The sequence below is a fragment of the Loxodonta africana genome, chromosome 5 (assembly GCF_030014295.1).
Source record: "Loxodonta africana isolate mLoxAfr1 chromosome 5, mLoxAfr1.hap2, whole genome shotgun sequence".
NCBI classification, from domain to species: Eukaryota; Metazoa; Chordata; class Mammalia; order Proboscidea; family Elephantidae; genus Loxodonta; species Loxodonta africana.
The window spans coordinates 38,876,273-38,899,751 of record NC_087346.1 but is presented as its reverse complement, the minus strand read 5'-3'; the positions used below and the strand labels follow the sequence as shown (position 1 = coordinate 38,899,751).

General features: G+C 39.3%; 1 protein-coding gene across 5 annotated transcripts in view; it reads right to left on the bottom strand.

The window, feature by feature from the left end:
- CFI (complement factor I) overlaps nt 1-23,479 on the bottom strand; it is a 98,066-nt gene that overhangs the window by 14,409 nt on the left and 60,178 nt on the right. For 3 of the 5 annotated variants that reach the window (XM_023548577.2, XM_023548575.2, XM_023548576.2), the window contains 5 exons: nt 20,062-20,082; nt 19,872-19,892; nt 16,589-16,624; nt 14,494-14,597; nt 14,213-14,316 (listed from right to left, as the gene is read on the bottom strand). In XM_023548577.2, the coding sequence (XP_023404345.2) occupies nt 14,213-14,316; nt 14,494-14,597; nt 16,589-16,624; nt 19,872-19,892; nt 20,062-20,082 (286 nt within the window). Of the gene's footprint in view, nt 1-12,730; nt 12,871-13,583; nt 13,625-14,212; nt 14,317-14,493; nt 14,598-16,588; nt 16,625-19,871; nt 19,893-20,061; nt 20,083-23,479 lie in introns of those variants that run through there. The other 2 variants (XM_064285445.1, XM_064285446.1) reach the window with 2 other exon arrangements.

Genomic DNA, 23,479 nt, shown 5'->3' with positions numbered 1-23,479 from the left:
GCCCCGTTCTTCTTCATATAGTCCAGCTTCTCGGATTATTTGCTCAGCATACAGATTAAATAGGTATGGTGAAAGAATACAACCCTGATACACACCTTTCCTGACTTTAAACCAATCAGTATCCCCTTGTTCTGTCCGAACAACTGCGTCTTGATCTATGTAAAGGTTCCTCATGAGCACAATTAAGTGTTCTGGAATTCCCATTCTTCTCAATGTTATCCATAATTTGTTATGATCCACACAGTCGAATGCCTTTACATAGTCAATAAAACACAGGAAGACATCCTTCTGGTATTCTCTGCTTTCAGCCAGGATCCATCTGACATCAGCAATGATATCCCTGGTTCCACGTCCTCTTCTGAATCCGGCCTGAATTTCTGGCAGTTCCCTGTCGATATACTGCTGCAGCCATTTTTGAATGATCTTCAGCAAAAGTTTGCTTGCATGTGATATTAATGATATTGTACTATAATTTCCACATTTGGTTGGATCACCTTTCTTGGGAATAGGCATAAATATGGATCTCTTCCAGTCAGTTGGCCAGGAAGCTGTCTTCCATAAGTCTTGGCATAGATGGGTGAGCACCTCCAGTGCTACATCTGTTTATTGAAACATTTCAATTGATATCCCATCAATTCCTGGAGCCTTGTTTTTCGCCAGTGCCTTCAGAGCAGCTTGGACTTCTTCCTTCAGTACCATCAGTTTCTGATCATATGCCACCTCTTGAAATGGTTGAATATCGACTAATTCTTTTTGGTATAATGACTCTGTTGTATTCCTTCCATCTTCTTTTGATGCTGCCTGCACCATGGAATCTCCACTATTGCAACTCGAGGGATGAATTTTTTCTTCAGTTCTTTCAGCTTGAGAAGTGCCAAGCGTGTTCTTCCCTTTTGGTTTTCCATCTCCAGCTCTTTGCACATGTCATTATAATACTTTACATTGTCTTCTCGAGAAAAAAAAAGGCCCCTTGAAATCTTCTGTTCAGTTCTTTTACTTCATCAATTCTTCCTTTTGCTTTAGCTGCTCGACGCTCGAGAGCAAGTTTCAGAGTCTCCTCTGACATCCATCTTGGTCTTTTCTTTTGTTCCTGTATTTTCAGTGACCTCTTGCTTTCTTCATGAATGATGTCCTTGATGTCATCGCACAACTCATTTGGTCTTCGGTCACTAGTGTTCAATGCGTCCAATCTGTTCTTCAGATGGTCTCTAAATTCAGGTGGGATATACTCAAGGTCATATTTTGGCTCTCGTGGACTTGCTCTGATTTACTTCAGTTTCAGCTTGAACTTGCATATGAGCAATTGATGGTCTGTTCCACAGTCGGCCCCGGCCTTGTTCTGACTGATGATATTGAGTTTTTCCATCGTCTCTTTCCACAGATGTAGTCAATTTGATTTCTGTGTGTTCCATCTGACGAGATCCATGTGTACAGTCGCCGTTTATGTTGGTGAAAGAAGGTATTTGCAATGAAGAAGTCATTGGTCTTGCAAAATTCTATCATTTGAACTCTGGCATTGTTTCTGTCACCAAGGCCATATTTTCCAACTACTGATCCTTCTTCTTTGTTTCCAGCTTTTGCATTCCAATCACCAGTAATTATGAATGCATCTTGATCGCATTTTCGATCAATTTCAGACTGCAGCAGCTGATAAAAATCTTCTATTTCTTAACTTTGGCCCTAGTGGTTGGTGCATAAATTTGAATAATAGTCATATTAACTGGTCTTCCTTGTAGGTGTATGGCTATTATCCTATCACTGACAGTGTCGTACTTCAGGATCGGTCTGGAAACATTCTTTTTGACGATGAATGCAGCACCATTCCTCTTCAAGTTGTCATTCTTGGCATAGTAAATTATATGATTGTCCGATTCAAAATGGCCAATACCAGTCCATTTCATCTCACTAATGCCTAGGATATCGATGTTTATGCATTCCATTTCATTTTTGATGATTTCCAATTTTCCTAGATTCATACTTCGTACATTGCAGGTTCCGATTATTAATGGATGTTTGCAGCTATTTCTTCTGATTTTGAGCCGTGCCACATCAGCAAATGAAGGTCCTGAAAGCTTTACTCCATCCACGTCATTAAGGTCACCTCTACTTTGAGGAGGCAGCTCTTCCCCAGTCATGTTTTGAGTGCCTTCCAACCTGGGGGGCTCATCTTCCAGGACTATATCAGACAGTGTTCCGCTGCTATTCATAAGCTTTTCACTGGCTAATGCTTTTCAGAAGTAGACTGTCAGGTCCTTCTTCCTAGTCTGTCTTACTATGGAAGCTCAGCTGAGACCTGTCCTCCATGGGTGACCCTGCTGTTACCTGAATACCAGTGGCATAGCTTCCACCATCACAACAACACACAAGCCTCCACAGTATAACAAACTGACAGACACGTGGGGGCCAGGAGGATATAACCACATTAAATATTTATGGACCCAATGACAGGGCTGCAAGATACATAAAACAAACTCTAACACCATTGAAAACAGAGATAGATAGATCCACAATAATAGTAGGAGGCTTCAACACACCTCTTTCAGTGACAGACAGGACATCCAGAAAGAAGCTCAATAAAGACATGGAAGACCTAAAAACCACAATAAACCAACTTGACCTCATAGACATATATAGAACACTCCACCTAACAGCAACCAAGTATGCTTTCTTTTCTAGTGCGCATGGAACATTCTCTAGAACAGACCACATATTAGGTCATAAAGCAAGCCTTAGCAGAATCCAAAACATTGAAATATTACAAAGCGTCTTCTCTGACCAAAAGGCCATACGGTAGAAATCAATAACAGAAAAAGCAGGGAAAAGAAATGAACTACTTGGAAACTGAACAATACCCTGCTCAAAAAAGACTGGGTTATAGAAGACATTTAGGATGGACTAAAGAAATTCATAGAATCCAATGAGAATGAAAACACTTCCTATCAGAACCTTTGGGACACAGCAAAAGCAGTGCTCAGAGGTCAATTTATATCAATAAATGTACACATACAAAAAGAAGAAAGGGCTAAAATCAAAGAATTATTTCTACAACTTGAACAAATAGAAAGAGAACAACAAAAGAAAACCTCAGGCACCAGAAGAAATCAAGTAATAAAAATTAGAGCACAATTAAATGAAACTGAAAACAGAAAAACAATTGAAAGAATTAGCAAGACCAAAAGCTGGTTCTTTGAAAAACTCAACAAAATTGATAAACCATTGGCCAAACTGACAAAAGAAAAACAGGAGAGGAAGCAAATAACATGAATAAGAAATGAGATGGGTGATATTACAACAGACCCAAGTGAAGTTAAAGGAATCATATCAGATCACTAAGAAAAACTGTACTCTAACAAATTTGAAAACCTAGAAGAAATGGATGAATTCCTAGAAACACACTATCTACCTAAACTAACACAGACATAGAACAACTAAATGGACCTATAACAAAAGAAGAGATTGAAAAGGTAATTGAAAAACTCCAAAAAAAAAAAAAAAAAAAAGAAAAAAGCCCTGGCCCAGAAGGCTTCACTGCAGAGTTCTACCACACTTTCAGAGAAGAGTTAACATCATTACTACTGAAGGTATTTCAGAGTATAGAAAAGGATGGAATACCCCCAAACTCATTCTATGAAGCCAGCATATCCCTGATACCAAAACCAGGTAAAGACACCACCAAAAAAGAAAATTACAAGCTTATATCCCTCATGAACTTAGTTGTAAAAATCCTCAACAAAATTCTAGCCAATAGAATTCAACAACATGTCAAAAAATAATTCACCACGACCAAGTGGGATTCATACGAGGTATGCAGGGATGGTTCAAGATTAGAAAAATTAATGTAATCCATCATATAAATAAAAGACAAGAATCACTTGATTTTATCAATTGATGCAGAAAAGGCATTGGACAAAGTCCAACACCCATTCATGATAAAAACTCTCAGCGAAATAGGAATAGAAGGAAAATTCCTCAACATAATAAAGGGCGTTTATACAAAGCCAACAGCCAACATCATCCTAAATGGAGAGAGCCTGAAAGCATTCCCCTTGAGATCAGGAACCAGACAAGGATGCTCTTCATCACCACTCTTATTCAACATTGTGCTGGAGGTCCTAGCCAGAGCAATCAGGCTAGATAAAGAAATAAAGGGCATCCAGATTGGTAAGGAGAAGTAAATGTATCTCTATTTGCAGATGACATGATCTTATGGAGAGAAAACCCTAAAGAATCCTCAAGAAAACTACTGAAACGAATACAAGAGTTCAGCAGAGTATCAGGTTACAAGATAAACATGCAAAAATCAGTTGGATTCTTCTACACCAACAAAAAGAACATCGAAGAGGAAATCACCAAATCAATACCATTTACAGTAGACCCCAAGAAGATAAAATACTTAGGAATAAATCTTACCAGAGATGTAAAAGACCTATGCCAAGAAAACGGCAAGATACTACTGCAAGAAACCAAAGAGATCTACATAAATGGAAGAGCACACCTTGCTCATGGATAGGAAGACTTTAACATCGTAGAAGCGTCTATTCTACGAAAAGCCATCTATAGATACAATGCAATTCAGGTCTGAATTCCAATGTCATTTTTTAATGAGATGGAGAAACAAATCACTAACTTTATATGGAAGAGGAAGAAGCCCCAGATAAGTAAAGCATTACTAAAAAAGAACAAAGTGGGAGGCCTCACTCTACCTGAATTTAGAACCTATTATATCACCACAGTATTCAAAACAGCTTGGTACTGGTACAGCAACAGACACGTAGACCAATGGAACAAAATTGAGAACCCAGACATAAATCCTTCCACATATGAGCAGCTGATATTTGACAAAGGGCCAAAGTCAGTGAAATGGGGAAAAGACAGTCTTTTTAACAAACATTGCTGGCATAAGTGTATATCCATCAGCAAAAAATGAAACAAGACCTATATCTAACACCATGCACAAAAACTAACTCAAAATGGATCAGAGACCTAAATATAAAATCTGAAATGATAAAGATCATGGAAGAAAAAATAGGGACAATGCTTGGAGCCCTAATACATGGCATAAAGAGTATACAAAACATTACTAACAATGCAGGACTAAAACTAGATAACTGGGAGTTCTTAAAAGTCAAACACCTATGTTCATCCAAAGACTTCACCAAAAGAGTAAAAAGATTACCTACAAATTGGGAAAAAGTTTTCAGCTATGACATTTCCGATCAGTGCCTGATCTCTAAAAATCTACATGATAGTGCAAAAACTCGGCTACAAAAAGACAAATAACCCAGTTCAAAAATGGATAAAGGATATGAACAGGCAGTTCACTAAAGAAGATGTTCAGGTAGCTAACAGATACATGAGGAAATGCCCTCGATCATTAGCCATTAGAGAAATGCAGATCAAAACTACAATGAAATTACATCTCAGTCCAACAAGGGTGGCATTAATCCAAAAAACACAAAATAATAAATGTTGGAGACATTGTGGAGTGGCTGGAACACTTACACACTGCTGGTGGGAATGTAAAATGGTACTACTACTTTGGAAATCAATTGACGCTTCCTCAAAAAGCTAGAAATAGAACTACCATTACTATCCAGCAATCCCACTCCTTGGAATATATCCTAGAGAAATAAGAGCCTTTATACAACAGATATATGCATGCCCATGTTCATTGCAGCCCCATTTACAATAGCAAAAAGATGCAAGCAACCAAGGGTGCCCATCAATGGATGAATGGGTAAATAAATTATGGCATAGTCACACAATGGAATACTACGCATCAGTGAAGAAAAATGGTGAACCTGTGAAACGTTTCATAACATGGAGGAATCTGGAAGGCATTATGCTGAGTGAAATTAGTCAGTTGCAAAAGGACAAATATTGTATAAGACCACTATTATAAGAACTCGAGAAATTGTTTAAACAGAGAAGAAAATATTCTTTGATGATTACGAGAGTGGGGAGGGAGGGAGGAAGGGAGAGGGAGTTTTCACTAATTAGATGGTAGATAAGAACTATTTTAGGTGAAGGGAAAGACAACACATAATACATGCGAGGTCAGCACAACTGGAGTAAACCAAGCAAAGAAGTTTCCTGAATAAACTGAACGCTTCAGGGTCCAGCAAAGCAGGGTCGAGGGCTTGGGAACCATAGTTTCAGGGGACATCTAAGTCAATTGGCATAATAAAATCTATTAAGAAAACATTCTGCATCCTAGTTTAGAGAGCGGCATCTGGGGTCTTAAACGCTAGCAAGCGGCTATCTAAGATGCATCAATTGGTCTCAATTGATGGAGGAAAGGAGAATGAAGAATACCAAAGATAAAAGGTAATTATGAGCCCAAGAGACAGAAAGGTCCACATAAACCAAGACTACATCAGCCTGAGACCAGAAGAACTAGATGGTGCCTGGCTACAATGGATGACTACCCTGACAGGGAACACAATAGAGAACCTGTGAGGGAGCAGGAGAGCAGTGGGATGCAGACCCCAAATTCTCATAAAAAGACCAGACTTAATGGTCTGACTGAGACTCGAAGGACCCTGGTGGTCATGGTCCCCAGACCTTCTGTTAGTCCAAGACAGGAACTATTCCCAAAGCCAACTCTTCAAACAGGGATTGGACTGGACAATGGGCTAGAAAATGATACTGGTAAGAGTGAGCTTCTTGGATCAAGTAGACACAGGATACTATGTTGGCATCTTCTGTCTGGAAAGCTGATGGGAGGGCAGAGGGGGTCAGAAGCTGGCAGAATGGACACGAAAAGAGAGAGTGGAGGGAAAGAGTGTGCTGTCTCATGGGGGGGGAGCAATTAGGAGTATATAGCAAGTTGTGTATAAATTTTTGTGTGAAAGACTGACTTGATTTGTAAACTTTCACTTAAAGCACAAGAAAAAAGGGAGAGATGCACAGAAGTACAGTGAGTTTGCTGCCTCTAGAGCGAGTGCCCTGTCACTGAAGGTGTTTATGCAGAGCGCAGACAGCATGTTTCCAGAAGTGTGTTAGAAGAAATAGGGAGTTGAATCACACACTGTTTAATTACTCTGCCAACCCAAGAAGATCTTAGGGTAAAGACCATAGCAGTTATTTATCCTGACTCTTTAAGGCTGACTTCATCCTCACATTGCATTGTGCTTATTTATTCGTGTGACTTTCTTTCTGCTAGACTCGAGGTCAAGGATGTGGTCATTCTCATCTGTGTAGCTCCAGTGCCTAGCATTGCACTGGGAGCAGAATGACATTAGAAGTCCTGTTGAATGGAGGAACCTGGAAGGCATTATGCTGAGTGAAATTAGGCAGATGCAAAAGGACAAATATTGTATAAGACCACTATTACAAGATCTTGAGAAATAGTATAAACTGAGAAGAACACATTCTTTCGTGGTTACGAGAGGTTATTTACTGATTAGTAGATAAGAACTACTTTAGGTAAAGGGAAGGACAATACTCAATACAGGGAAGGTCAGCTCAACTGGACTAGACCAAAAGCAAAGAAGTTTCCGGGATAAACTGAATGCTTTGAAGGTCAGCGGAGCAAGGGCGGGGGTTTGGGGGCTATGGCTTCAGGGGACTTCTAAGTCAATTGGAAAAATAAATTCCATTAAGAAAACATTCTGCATCCCACTTAGAAGTGTGGTGTCTGGGGTCTTAAATGCTAACAAGTGGCCATCTAAGATGCATCAATTGGTCTCAACCCACCTGGATCAAAGGAGAATGAAGAACACCAAGGTCACACGATAACTATGAGCCTGAGACAAAAAGGGGCACATGAACTAGAGACTTACATCATCCTGAAACCAGAAGAACTAGATGGTGCCCGGCCACAACTGATGACTGCCCTGACAGGGAGCACAACAGAGAACCCCTGAGGGAGCAGGAGAACAGTGAGATGCAGACCCTAAATTCTCATAAAAAGGCCAGACTTAATGGTCTGACTGAGACTAGAAGAATCCCGGCGGTCGTGGTCCCCAAACCTTCTGTTGGCCCAGGACAGGAACCATTCCCGAAGCCAACTCATCAGACATGGATTGTACTGGACAATGGGTTGGAGAGAGATGCTGATGAAGAGTGAGCTACTTGTATCAGGTGGACACTTGAGATTGTATTGGTATCTCCTGTCTGGAGGGGAGATGGGAGGGTAGAGGGGGTTAGAAACTGGAAAAACGGTCACGAAAGGAGAGACTGGAAGGAGGGAGCGGGCTGACTCATTAGGGGGAGAGTAAATGGGAGTATGTAGTAAGGTGTATATAAGCTTATATGTGACAGACTGACTTGATTTGTATACTTTCACTTAAAGCACAGTAAAAATTATTTTTAAAAAAATCCTGTTGAAATGGTGAATGTGCTAAATATTGCCTATTCTTATACTGCACTCCATTTTCATACCAATTTTCAAAGTTGTGAATCTACCATCATTTTCTCAGGGAACAGTAGAGAGTCACTTCAGTGAAGTATAGCTTTGGTTTTTATGTTTGTTTTGTTTTTTCCTTCTTCTTTTGACAGTTCTTGTTAGTTGTTAATTGCTGTTGAGTCAGCCCTTACTGATGAGAACCTCATGTGTGCAGAGCAGAACAGCTCCATAAGGTTTCAAAGCTGTGACTTTTTGGAAGCAGATTGCCAGGCCTTCCTTCTGAGATGCCTCTGGGTGGTTTCAAACTGCCACCCTTCTGGCTTGTAGTCGTGTGCTTAACTATTTGTGCCACCTGGGGATGCCCTTTTAAAAGTAAGGTGCTAAATAATGACCTCGTGGCCTAGCATTTCCAAAAAACCCAAGTTATTTCACAAAATGGATTTTCCTTAAGAAACAAAACTTATTTTTAAACATCTTAAAGGAGATTTTTAAAAAATGTGTTTTCTGTATACCTTCTGCCTTCTCAAACAGCATAATCTGAACATAATTTATCCTTATGTGATGATGATTCAGGTAATCATAAACGTTGGTGCTACACCTTACAGTTAATCACCGTCCCAGGAGCTAATGAGGTGCTTGGTGTGCTTTTGTTTATTGTTTAAAGAGCTGCATACGTTCAGAGACTCCAAACACACAATCATTTTACCCATCATGTACCTTTAAAAATAACTGATATGCATTCTAAGTGATAAAGGAAATGATCAAAGCTCAATGCTAATTAACTCCCACACTCCTGCAGTACTACTAGCTTGCTCTGTGCTTCTGGATAAATTGCTTACATGGGACACATGTGTATATGAATCCGGACTCATTATGTTTACCTGACTTTTCTGACCTGAAAATATCAAAACTCTGTCAGAGAAGGAAATAACAGCTTGTTCTTCAGCACACAGGTTTTCCTCCAGTAATGTTCCCAGATGCTGTGCTTCATATTAATTTTGGTTGTTTTTCAAGATCAGAGGTTCTAAGCATTGGTTAAGGGTTAATCTTGTTTATTTATTCAATTTACTCAACAAATACTGTGCACCTAATATATATGAGACACTATGCTAGGCACTGGGGGTGCGGCAGTGAGCAAAATCGGAAATGGTTTCTGCCTCATAATGCTCAGGGTCTATAGAAAGAGGCAGCATTAGATAGATGAAACTGATGAGGATGTGTTCAACTGTGAAAATTGAGAAGAATGAATAGTACTTGGGGTTCTAAGAACATAGAAAGGGGGCTTTGACTTCAGGGAGTCAGGGAAGTTTCTCTGAAGAAGTGAAGATTGAGCTCTCAGTTCTGAATAAAGGGTAGCATTAACTAAGCAAAGAAGGGAAGGAAGACCATGTCAGCCAGGGGAAACAACATATGAGGAGTCCCTGGGTAGTGCAAACGTTAAGTGCTAAACTACTAGCTGAAACGTTGGTGGTTTGAATCTACCCAGAGATGCCTCACATGAAAAGCCTGGCAATCTGGCTCCAAAAGGTCATAGCCATGAAAACCCTATGGAGCACACATGGGGTCATTCCATGAGTTGGAATTGACTTGAGGCAACTGGTTTGTTTTTGAGGTTTTACAGGAGGGAGCAAGGTGCACTTGAATACCTGAAAGAAGTACAGAGTGGGTGGAGCAGGAGGTGGTGCTGTGGTCCCTGGAGGAGAGGTAGAGACAGTATGGCCAGAGAGGTAGGTGGACAACCAAGAGTGTGCTGTGTCACAGGAGGCAAGAGAAAAGAGTCTTTTAGATAGGAGAAATTAGATTTGGCTCATTGTTCATATCCATGAAGACCTTTATGGACGTTGTTCAGCATATTTAATCATTCAACATATTTGCTATCCCTCCCAGCTTTGGGGATTTGCTAAAATTTGCTAAGTAGACTCTTATCTAAGTTACTATCAAATATACTGAACTTGATTTTATCCTAGTTTTGCTACTGACTAGTACTTTGGGTTTAGCCACATCAGGTAACTTCTCAGTCTGTCTGTTTATCTACAAAATGGGGAGAATAATATTTACTTCTTAGGACTGTTGGTAATATTAAATGAAATAATATATACTTCTAGTACTGGCACAGTACCTGGTCAGAAACAGGCACTCAGTAAATGATGTTCATTCACTCCAAAGGTCAGAACGGAGGCCAGAGTCCTGAGCTCTGTCCCTCCTCCAAGTTAACCTTGATTCATTTATCAACACCCTTTGCGTACTGTCATTTAGTCACTTATATATAACCTAACCTTATGGGCCCTGCAAGAAACTTGTATTTCCCATTTTTTCAGAAGACATCCTCTCCCATTCCAATGCTGCATCAGAACCACTGTGCCGTCTTTAACAAATGGTACTGGCATAACTGGATGTCCATTTGTAAAAAATGAAACAAGATGCATACCTCATATCATACACAAAAACTAACTGAAAATGAATCAAAGGCCTAAGTATAAACCTAAAATGATAAAGATCATAGAAGAAAAAATAGGAACAATTCTAGGGGCCTTAATACATGTATAAATGGAATACAGACCATAACTAATAATGCACAAACACCAGAAGAGAAACCAGATAACTGAGAGCTCCTAAAAATTAAACAGTTAGGCTCATCAAAAGACTTCACCAAAAGAATAAAAAGAGAACCCACAGACTGGGAAAAAATTTTTGGCTATGACATATATGACAAGGGTCTAATCTCTAAAATCTATAACATACTATAACACCTCAACAATAAAAAGACAACCCAATTAAAAAATGGGCAAAGGATATGACACTTCACCAAAGAAGACATGCAGGCTGCTAACAGACAAATGAGGAAATGCTTTCAATCTTTAGCCATTAGAGAAATGCAAAACTATAATGAGATGCCAAGTGATCCTAACAATACTGGCACTAATCAAGAAAAAAAAAAAAAAGAAAAAGGAAATAGCAAATGTTAGATTGCAGGGAGATTGAAACTCTTATGCACTGCTGGTGGGAATGTAAAATGGTACAACCACTATGGAAAACAATATGGCACCTCCTTAAAAAGCTAGAAGTAGAAATACCATATAATCCAGCAATTCCACACCTAAGAATATATCTTAGAGAAATAGTAGCCATCACATGAGTAGACATATGCACACCCCATGTTCACTGCTGCATTATTCACAATAGCAAAAAGATAGAAACAACCTAAGTGTCCATCTACAGAGGAATGGATAAACAAATTATGATATATACACACAATGGAATACCATGCAAAGATAAAGAACAATGATGAGTTTTTGAAACATCTCAAAATATGGATGAGTCTGGAGGGTATTATGCTGAGTCAGTCACAAAAGGATAGGTATTGTATGAGACCACTATGATAAGAACTCAAGAAAAGGTTCACAGAAAAGAAAAAATTCTTTAATGTTTACTAGGGTAGGGAGAGAGAGGGAGAGGAATCCACTAACTAGATAGCAGACAAGTGCCAACTTTGGTGAAGGAAAAGACAACACACAACATAGAAGTCAGCACAACTTGATCAAGGTAGAGTCATAGAAGTTTCCTAGGCACATCCAAACACCTTGAGGGACCCGGTTGCTAGGGCTGAGGGCTGGGGATCATAGTCCCAGGGGACATTTAGGTCAATTGGCATAACATAGTTCATAAAGAAAATGTTCTACATCCTACTTTGCTGAGTAGCATCTGGGGTCTTAAAGCTTATGAGTGGCCATCTAAGATACATCTATTGGTCCCATCCCATCCAGAGTAAAGGAGAATAAAGAAAACCAAAGGCACAAGAAAAATATTAGCCCAAAGGACTTAAGGACCATATGAACCAAAGCTTCCACTAGCGTGAGCCAGGAAGAACTAGATGATGGCTCCTACTACTGATTGCTCTGACAGGAATCACAGCAGAGAGTCCTGGACAGAGTGGGAGAAATTTGTAGAATAAAATTCAAATTCACAAAAAAGACCAGACTTACTAGTATGACAGAGACTGGTGGACCCCTGAGACTATGGCCCCTGGACACTCTGCTAACTCAGAACTGAAACCACTCCTGAAGCCCACTTTTCAGACAAAGAATAGACAAGCCTATAAAACAATAACATACATGAAGAATGTGCTTCTTAGTTAAATCAAATATATGAGATTAAATGGGCAACTCCTACCCAAAAGCAAGACAAGAAGGCACAAAGGGACAGGGACAGAACAAATGGACACAAGGAACGTGGGTGGAAAGGGGGAGAGTGTTGTCACATTGTGGGGATTGCAACTAATGTCACAAAACAGTATGTGTATAAATTTTTGAATGAGAAACTAACTTGACCTGTAAACTTTCACCTAAGCACAATTAAAAAAAAAAGGACCAATAAACCTACCCCACTTCTGTGACCCAAGAATCTCAAACCCTGTCAAAGAAGGAAATAACAGGATTTGTTCTTCAGCTGTCAAGTCTCCTCCAGCTCTTCAGCAGGCTGATTCCTCACTGACTCCTGGTTCATGTGTGCAGCCCGAGGAACTAAAAAACAGTGTGAGTAGCACCCCCTGCAGTGGTGCAGTACAATGGCCCTGTCCTCAAAAGACTGACTTAGACACAGCTTTTTTTTTTTTTTCTTAAATTGTACTTTAGATGAAGGTTTATAGAACAAACTAGCTTCTCATTAAACAGTACCCATATTGTTTTGTGACATTGGTTGACAACCCCATGACATGTCAACACTCTCCCCTTCTTTACCTTGGGTTCCATATTACCAGCCTTCCTGTTCCGTCCTGCCTTCTAGTCCTTTCCCTTGGGCTGGTGTGCCCTTTTAGTCTTATTTTGTTATATGGGCCTGTCTAATCTTTGGCTGAAGGGTGAACCTCAGGATTAACTTCATTTCTGAGCTAAACGGGTGTCCACGGGCTAAACTCCCAGGCTTCTCCAGCCTCTGTCAGGCCAGTAAGTCTGGTCTTTTTTTGTGGGTTACACTTTTATTCTACATTTTTCTCCAGCTCTGTCTGGGACCCTCTTGTGATCCCTGTCAGAGTAGTCAGTGGTGGTAGCTGGGCACCATCTAGTTGTACTGGACTCAGTCTGGCAGAGGCTGTGTTAGTTGTGGTCTGTTAGTCCTTTGGACTAATCTTTCCCTTGTGTCTTTGGTTTTCTTCATTCTTCCTTGCTCCGGAAGGGGTGAGACCAGTGGAGTATCTTAGATGGCCACTCACAAGCATTTAAGATCAGACGCTACTCACCGAGACCACAGCTTTGAGTCATGTATCCCATGTAAGCAATTCTAGAATCACAGAGTAAGCCAGTCAGTGCTGCAGCTGATTAGCCTTGTGAATTAATTATTCCTGAGCTTTCATCAGTTCCTTCACTGCTTGAAACACATACAGTTAAGGGTACGTGGATGAGAAAAAATGAGTTGTGCGTTTGGAACTTTTGTGTGCGTGCAGTTCCTTACATAGCAACTTTGTTGAGGTGAGCCTAGAGACAATGCTGGGCTAGTATTATCTCTTTACAAACTCTTCAATCATAAACTCCTCCAAACAGTTTGGTCTGAGCTCTACGAAATGTAGATAGAATCTACGGACTTTTCCACCATGCACATGAGCCAAGTGAAGTAACTTGGTACCTACCAGGCGTTTGATCTTATTACCTGGGATTAAGCAATTTGGTCTGTGAGGAACCAGTAGGTTCTGGGTGATAAGCATTTGGGAACCCAGTCGTGAATATCTGAGGGTATTTAGCAGTTAATAAAGTACATCTTCTCAATGATTTTTCACAGATATGCTTTTCTTCAGTATTTGCCACAATCTATATTACAAATTTTCATTGTTTCAGAAAATCCAAGATCTACTGGAGACCTTTTTTTTTTTACCTGACACAATGTGCAGCGGTCAGAATCCAACAGCCACCAATATAAATTCCTCCACAGTTGATTTTGTCACCGTCCTTGATGGCCACCTGCCATGGGAATTCCCCCTATAAAAGACATTGGTGTGATCATTACCATTCTACCAGACAGCGGTGCACAGAAGTACCCCTAAGATATTTCTGCTGTATGATCCCAGTGTCTTGTAATTATGTCATCCTCTACTTTTTCCCCTTGCTTGGACTCTTCCTAAGAAGTAAACATTATGTCTTTTCATCCAGATTTACCACTTGTGCATTTACTCCTCCCACGACTCGTTTTCTTCGAACATGGGAGGTGTTCTTAACTCCACAGGATAGCGTAGGTAAAAATGACTTTATCCGTTTTCTTTCTTCAAGAAAGGAAGAGATTGTATCATTATTATTTTGTACTCATTACCTTGTGGATAGACAGTTCTTGATTATCTATACCACAAAAAGAGAATAGAGTCATAGCTAATACAAAATGGGCCTGATATATAAGGAAATTATTTTGGATGCTAAAGCATACTACTCACCTTTTTGAAAAATGTTGGCTTAATATTAAAATTGGCTTGATTCTCTGAAGCTCTGCCTAAAGGCAGACAAGTGACAGAAAGAGGCTGGCTGAGGAGTTATTTACCAGGCTCTAGCTGATGAGGGACATCACATGTCCAGTGACTACAATGACGTGGTAGGTTCACATTCTGAAATCAGAACAAGCTGACACGGAGAACCGCATCTCCTCACCCTCATAGTTTTTATTTTGCAGAGACTGTTTCTATGGAACTCTTCAGTGATGTTAACATTAGCATTAATGATGTTCATATTGAGTGTATGTGTCAGCCTCCATGCTAAGCACTTCGTACATAGTTTATCTTATTTAATCATCATATCAGGCCTGAGAGGTTTTGTGCCAGGGACCCCTGGACAATCCAGTATCAGTGGGCCTGGGCATGTTTTTTAGTCACTTGACGTGTGGTGATGTTTCCCTCCCCCGTGATTGTTGTCTACCACTGGGAAAATGTGGTAGAGCCCGGCTTAAGACATGTATTTACAAGAGTAGTCATGACAAAGGAAGACAGTAAAAGTATCAGAAGTTCTCGTTCTTCTCTTCATATATTTTCATTACATCAGGAATGTTTTTGCAAGCTTGCTTCTTAGTAATACCTATGGAGATCTACATGAGAAAGGAAATTAAATATCACTGTCCATTGTTTTGGAAACCCTGGTGGCGTAGTGGTTAAGAACTACGGCTGCTAACCAAGAGGTCGGCAGTTCAAATCCACCAGGCTCTCCTTGGAAACTCTATGAGGCAGTTCTACTCTGTCTTATAGGGTCACTATGAATCGGAATCGACTTGACGGCAGTGGGTTTGGGTTTGGTTTTGGTGTGTTGTTTTGGGCATACAAGAAGGAGGTAGGTCTCCAAGAGAAAGAAGCTGTAAATGAATGTAGATAGATCTCATTCTAAGAACTGAGTTGGGGAAAAAGTGTAATGTTAAGGCTTAAATATCTGCTTGAACTTGAAAGAAGAGATGCTTCATCCATTGAGAACTATGAAACCAGCTTGGGTAATATCTGAAAATTAATATTATTTTGAGTAGAAAATAAAGGGCCTTTGATGAGAAAACCCTTCTGACTGACATCTGTATCTTTTGAGTTGTAAATCATTAACTCGTTGCCTGATTTAAAAAGCAAAACAAAACAAACAAAACCTGTTAAATAATTTGGGGACCTGGCAAATATAAGGAATTCTCATCTGAGTTTAAGCCCCTAATCCCCCTAAAATAGCACCTATTTTATTCCCAATCTATTTGAGGTTAAGTTACCCAAACTTACGTGACTAATAAATAATGGAGTCAGCATTCCATGCAGGTCTGTCTGACCTGAAAGCTCTGACCAATTACTGTCTTCCCAGGACGCAGGCCTTTTATTATAATGGTTAAAAGTTTTATGAAAGAACAGGTTAATTCAATTAAATCTGATTATTTTTCTATTTCAAAATGTATGCCACGGGACATGTTTGAAATCTGGTTGTTTTTGACAGGACTGACTCGGCAAAGCTTGTAACAAACAGAAAAACTTTATATAGCAGAAGAGTGTTGTTTTCACTTCAAAAGCAGCCATGTGAAATAACTCGGTTCTTAAAAGCAGTTCTCAAGAAGCACTTATGCTTGTTTTTCTTAAAAATGATAACCCACTAAACCCACTGCCGTCAAGCGATAGGAAAAGAATAATATTTTTTTACCTTAACTGATACCAAATTTAATTATTGCTTGAATCAAAACACATGCACACATGACATTAAAATGCAGACTTAAACCACTGAACCACTACTAGTCAAGAAGTATAATTGAACTTACCTGCATCCATATCAGCTGTCAAGGTCTCCATTTCTTCTATAATAAAGCAAAATGTTCTAATGTGTAAAGTTGTGTTTATGGTAAAATTAAATCGTTAAAATAATTTAAACTTTGATAATACTTTTCTGTCTTGAATTTGTCCTTTCTTTAAAAAAGACTGTACAAAATCCCCAAAGCACATCATCTTACTTCCTTTCTATCACTAGGCAATTGAGAAGCCATCAGATGAACTATCTAGAACTATTGCCGGAGGAATCTGTTGGTATAACTGAGTGGTGAGGCTCAGGTTTTCTGCATTTAGAGCAGACAAAATTTATGGGCCCAGAGAAGGGAAACCTTTCTTTTAGCTGTCTGAGTTCACAAGGTCTTGGCATCTGTTGATAGCACAAATGGTCAAGCACGCCACTATTAACTGAAACATTGGAGGTTTAAACCCACCCACAAACACCTCAGAAGAAAGGCCTGGTGATCTGCTTCTGGAAGATCACATCCTTGAAAGCCCTTGGAGTGCAGTTCTACTGTGCAACACATGGGGTCTCCATGAGTCCAGATTGACTCAATGTCAATTTTTTTTTTAACATAAGATAAGGAGCAGTCATTGACACTGACCAAGTGAGTCCTGAGCCTGATATTAAAAAGTCTCCTGTCCTTTGAACATAATAAGGCACCTTGTAAAGGGGCCATGCAAAGAAGGATATTTCATTTGTTTCAGTATTAGGCATAGTGAATATTAGGCATCTGGGATGCAAAAGGAAAAAACAAAAAAGATTCTCTTTGCTTCCTTAAACTTTCCCTTGAAGTTATACTAGATGATTCCATCTTTCCTGTGTTGTCCTAGAACATCTCAGTGGGCAGAATCATGATTTCTTTAACATACAGATTCAAAGGCTGATTCCCACCAACACGCTCTGCCTTGGCATATCCCAGAAGGGTAATGCTACTTTGATGGAGCAATCCTTTCTGTTGCCCATGGATTTCCCAAGTTCTCTTTGGGACAGCCATACATGTATTTGGTATGCCATACACCTAGGTGGTTTTCTGGGACCAAGAGACTCTGCTCAGAAGCATTTACAAAAGCACCTTCTTGAATTAAAGAGAAGACTCAAACATTCATATTAAATGCTCAACAAAGGAAGATAGATCAAGTCCAGTGTAGCTGGGGTGGATTGCAGAGAAGAAGAGCACCAAAAGCTTCAAAAACATTACATAAAGATTTATATGCAAGAAAGCTCACCATGGATAAAGTTAATAGATGACAGAATGAAAGAAGGTATTTGCAGTGTCTAAAACTAACCATGGATTAGTATCTAGAATGTAAAAGGAAGCCCTGCAAATCAATAAGAAAGAAGACTGCAACTCCAGTATAAAACTGGGCAAAGAATGTGAAGTGGCAAAAGGGTAGAGGAAAGAAAGGAAGAGGAAACTAAAAAAAAAAAAAAAAAAAAAAATGCACATGAAAAGAAAATCAAAATCATTGATTGATAGAGAAATACAAATTAAGAAACAATGCCATCCATAGTACTTTACACTATGAGACTAACAAAATTGGAAAGCAGGATAATGGCATATGTTGGTAGGTTGTAGAAAAGCCTCAGGCGTTGTTGGTGGGGAATGTCGACTGGTACAGCTATGCCAAAGAACATCCAGGTGCTACTTAGTCAAATTAACTACATGCATGCTCTAAGACCTGACAGTTCCCCCCAAAATTCTCTGAATATCTTTAAGGAGAAGATATTTCACTGCAGTGTGATTGGTGGCTGAGTTCATTACTGGGAAAGTGGAGGGTAAATTGTGAAAGATGAACACCACAGAGTGTTTTATGCAGCAGTTAAAAGCAATAGTGACTTTTTTAGATGAACACACAGAAACATGGACAGATCATAAAAACTTAATGATTTGTGAAAAGAATAAATAATATCTACTTCACAATACTATGTGAATGAGAAATATATGCTCATGAATAAATAAACATTGGATAAGAATGCATACAAACAAAAAGATGTAACATTAAAACATATTAAAATGGTTGCCTATGGGGAGAGGGCAATAAGAGTAAGGTATAGGGATAAAGAAGGAGCCGTGGTGGCTCAGTGGTTAAGCTCTTGGCTGCTAACCTAAGGGTTGGCAGATTGAACCCACGAGCCGCTCCGTGGGAGAAAGACATGACGGTATGCTTCCATAAAGATCTACAGCCTTGGAAACCCTATGGGGCAGTTCTGCTGTGTCCTACAAGGTTGCTATAAGTTAGAATCGACTCAACAGCAGTGGATTTGGTTTGGTGGGTATAGGGATAAAGGAAAATTAAAATAGAAGAGGGGTCTGTCCCGGACTAATGATGATAATGTGCAATGAACTGAAGAGCATGGTCAGCTCATCCACCTGCCCTGAGGTCCAAAACTAAGAGGGAAAAAAGTGAAGGAGGGAGGTAGGAAAGGAGGAAGGGAAGAAAAGAGGAAGAAGAAAAAGGAGGGAAAGAAGGCAAAGAAAGGAAGCAAGGAAGGGAGGAAGGGAGGGCAAAAGAAAGGAGGAAAGGGAAAAAAAATGGAGGGAGAAAAATAAAGGGAAAGAGAACAGCAGCCTGGGAGGGCAAAATGATGAGAGGGAGGGAAAACTGAGACATCATTAAGCATAGGTATTTAGAGCAAGGAGTGATCTTGACCATGTGTGTCCCCGGAAATCATGAGAAGGACCATGAACTTGTGGAATGAGGATTTCAGTCATTTTATATGAATATTACAGTAAAAGGTAATCCCAAAGAGCTAGAGGATTTGGGGGTATTTTGCTTACATCTCATGAAAAGATGGTGGCAATTTCTTCACGAGCTGCCTTGGTTTTTGAGGATAAATTAAAGAGGAGAAGGGCATTTGGCAAAGGTGAAATGTGCAGGGAAGGGTCCGTTTTGGTAGTTCTTTGGTCTGCAGGCGGGGAGTATGAGAATGGAAGTTTATCACACTGTGAAGAAAGACTCCTGTGTCTAAACTAATCTTAAAGTCAAGTTATTGGTAACACACGGTCATACCACCCTAAGTTAATATTTACATTCATGTATAAGAAGACCGTCAACAAGATGGATTGACACAGTGGCTATAACAATGGGCTGAAACATAGCAAGGATTGTGAGGATGGCCCAGGACTGGGCAGTTTTTCTTTCTTTTGTACATACGGTTGCTATGAGTTGGAGCCAAGTTGATGGCACCTAACAACAACAACAACATGAGAAGACAACAATATCTTTGTTTTGTTTCAATTCTGCAATATTCCAAGTATTTAATGAAAATTTTACCTTGTACCTCAGGTTCAAGGCCTAAAAAAGCAAAAACAAAAAAAATTTACCTCAGCAAAGGATAATTTTTATTTGAACATAAAGAAAATGTATACTATATCAATACTGTACATATATTAGAAAAGCTTAAGCACTTCAATCTAGTTTCTAATATTGTAATATAAATTTTTTATTATAAAAATAGATTTACCTCCAAGTTCAGGCTGTCCAGCTTTTAAAAATAAAACACAAAAAAATTCACTATAGCAAAGAGATCATTTTCACTTGAATAAAATATACCCAAATCAGTAGTATTTCAAAAATAATATAACAACTTAATATTTACCAAAAGAAAGAAAAAAAAAAAAAAACCCACAGAATGCTCCTTTGCTTTGGTTTCTCTTACTATATAATAGATTTTTCATTTTTCAATTAAACACACACTAATTTCACCACAGCAAGGACGTCATTTGAACTTGAGTAAAAAGAGAAATTAGTATTTTAGATATATTTGAATACCTATCCACCAGAAAGCCTCCTATACAATTATGCAAAATTTACAACCATTTTTAACTTACATTACTAAAAGGAGGGCTTATAAAAGATAGTTTAAATCAAAACATAGCCCTAAACTCTGTTGATTCAATGATTGTGACCTGACCACTAAAAGGAGAAGCCAATGAATATGTTAATATATTTATTTTACCTCTCTGCTCTCCCTTGCCCTCCCTTACATGGGCAAAATTTAGAACCATTCCTAAAATACAAAAGGCGGAGCTCATCCTAAAGAAGGGTAAACTTAAGTAATAATGACAGGTGACTAAATGCATTTTTGATATACATTTAAAAAATGCATTTAATAGTTTTTAGTATAGTATCGCTGTGAATCAGAATCGACTCAACGGCAACAGGAAAAAATGTGTTTTCGATATAAGTTCAAGAAATTGGTGAAACAGTAAAGTTTATGTGGTAGTTAATTCCTGGCAGAAGGATTTTTTTCTGATTAACTAAGACTCCTGTTCCTTGACCTTAAACTCTGAGATTTGAAACAGGAGAAAGAGGAGAAGGAGTCAGGAGAGGGGGGAAGAAGAGGAGGAGAAGGAGAAGAAACTCAAAGGAAGCCAGATCCAGTTGTAGAGCTTCACTGGCAAAAGTCATGGTTTAGCACCCTCCTTCTTGAAATTTTTTTCTTTCTTCCTCTGCTCTCTTTAAAAAAAAAAAATTTACTGAGGATTAAAATTTAATGAACATAATGTACTTTTGCTCAACTACCTATATGCCTTCAAAAGAAATGAATGATTTGAAATCTAGAAAAATGTGTTCTCCAGTTTAAGAACTGATATCAATGGAAAAAAAAATTTTTTTTTAATTTCAGTAAAGTCAAACACTTGGCATACCAAGTAATGTCAAAATATAATTAATATCAATTAACCTATCTGTACCTATCTTCAACATTTATTTAATGTTTATGTGTAAGGCATTTCTCCTAGGACTTTTGGAATCTACAAATAATTAGATTCTGTTTTCAAGGAGCTTATTATAGTATGGGGAGGTAAAACAAACAAAAGTAATTCAGTGGTGTGCTGATGCTGATTCTTACCAGATTGCAAGCATCTGTTGTTTCTATCACTTCTCAACTGGTGTTCTGGGACATCATGTCAGTAGCTTGAAATTACCCATGATGGGAGTATTTATACCAGAGAAATTGGCAAAACTGTCAATCAGGGCTGCCCTCATCCTGGAATCCAGTTCTGAAACATTAGCCAGCACACTACTGGATAATTTCCATAAAAAAGGAGAGTATAAGTGCAACTACTCCTCCCACAGCCTTCTCCATCTTTGCTGGTAGTAGCCCATCCTTCTTATTCTCAGACCAAAACCACTGTAGTCATCCTTGACTGCTCATTTGCTCTCACGCCTCCATCCCATCTATCAGCAAATCTTGTTGGCTCTATCTTCAAAATGTACCTAGAACCTGACCACTTCTCACCATTTCCATTCTTACCAACTTGTCCAAGTCACCATCATCTCTTCCCTGGATTACTGCAGTAGCTTCCTAACTGGTCCTCCTGCTTCTCCCCTTGTCCCTCACACTGCCCAGAACACTGGTTTTTTGTTTGTTTGTTTTTTGTCCTTTGTGTGCTTTTTATCTTATTTTATATATATATATATATTTTTTTTTTCTCTCTCTCACTTTTTTTAAAATTGTGCTTTAGGTGAAGGTTTACAGGTCAAGTTAATTTCTCATTCAATAATTTATTTATACATATATATTGTTTTGTGACATTGGTTGCAGTCACCACAATGTGACAGCATACTCCCACTTTCCACCCCGGGTTCCCTGTGTCCGTTTGACCAGTTCCTATCCCTTCCTGCCTTCTTGTCCTGCTTTTGGACAGGAGCTGCCCATTTAGTCTCGTATATCTGAATGAACTAAGAAGCATGTTCCTGGCATGTATTTTTGTTTTATAGTCCTGTCTAATCTTTGTCTGAAGAGTGGGCTTCAGGAATGGTGTCAGTTCTGTGTTAACAGAGCATCTGGGGGTCATAGTTTCGGGTGTTCCTCCATTCTCTGTCAGACCATTAAGTCTGGTCTTTTTACATGAATTTGAATTCCATTCTGCATTTTTTTCCTGCTCTGTCTGGGACTCTCTGTTGTATTCCCAGTCAGGGCAGTCTTTTGTGGTAGCCAGGCACCATCTAGTTCTTCTGGTCTCAGTCTGGTGTAGTCTCTGGTTCATGTGGTCCTTGAGTTCTTTGGGCTAGTATTTTCCTTGTGTCTTTGGTTTTCTTTATTCTCCTTTGCTCCAAGTGAGATGGGACCACAAGGTGTATCTTAGATGGCCTCTCGCAAGCTTTTAAGACCCCAGACACTACTCACCCAAATGGGATGTAGATCATTTTCTCATTAAACTATATTATGCCAGTTGACCTAGATGTCTGTCATGGATTCAATTATGTCCCCCCAAAAATGTGTGTATCAATTTGGCTGGGCTATGATTTCCAGCATTGTGTGGTTGTCCTCCATTTTGTGATTGTAAATTTATGTTAAAAGAATTAGGGTAAACAAATTCTCTTAAAAAGACCAGACTTACTGGTCTGATTGAGACTAGAAGGACCCTGGAGGTCATGGTCCCTAGACCTTCTCTTAGGCCAAGACAGGAACCATTCCCAATGCACGATGGGATAGAAAATCATACTGGTGAAGAATGAGCTTCTTGGATCAAGTAGACACATGAGACTATGTGGGCATCTCCTGTCTGGAGGGGACATGAGAGGGCAGAGGGGGTCGGAAGCATGGTCGAATGGACATGAAAAGAGAGAGTGGAGGGAAGGAGTGTGCCGTCTCATTAGGGGGAGAGCAACCAGGAGTATATACAAGGTGTAAATAAATTTTTGTATGAGAGACTGACTTGATTTGTAAACTTTCACTTAAAGCACAATAAAAATTAAAAAAAAAGAATTAGGGTGGGATTGTGACACCACTCACCCAGGTCACATCCCTGATCCAATGTAAAGGAAGTTTCCGTGGGGTGTGGCCTGTACCACCTTTTATCTCTCAAGAGATAAAAAGGAAAGGAAAGTAAGCAGAGAGTGGGTGTCCTCATACCACCAAGAAAGCAGCGCCA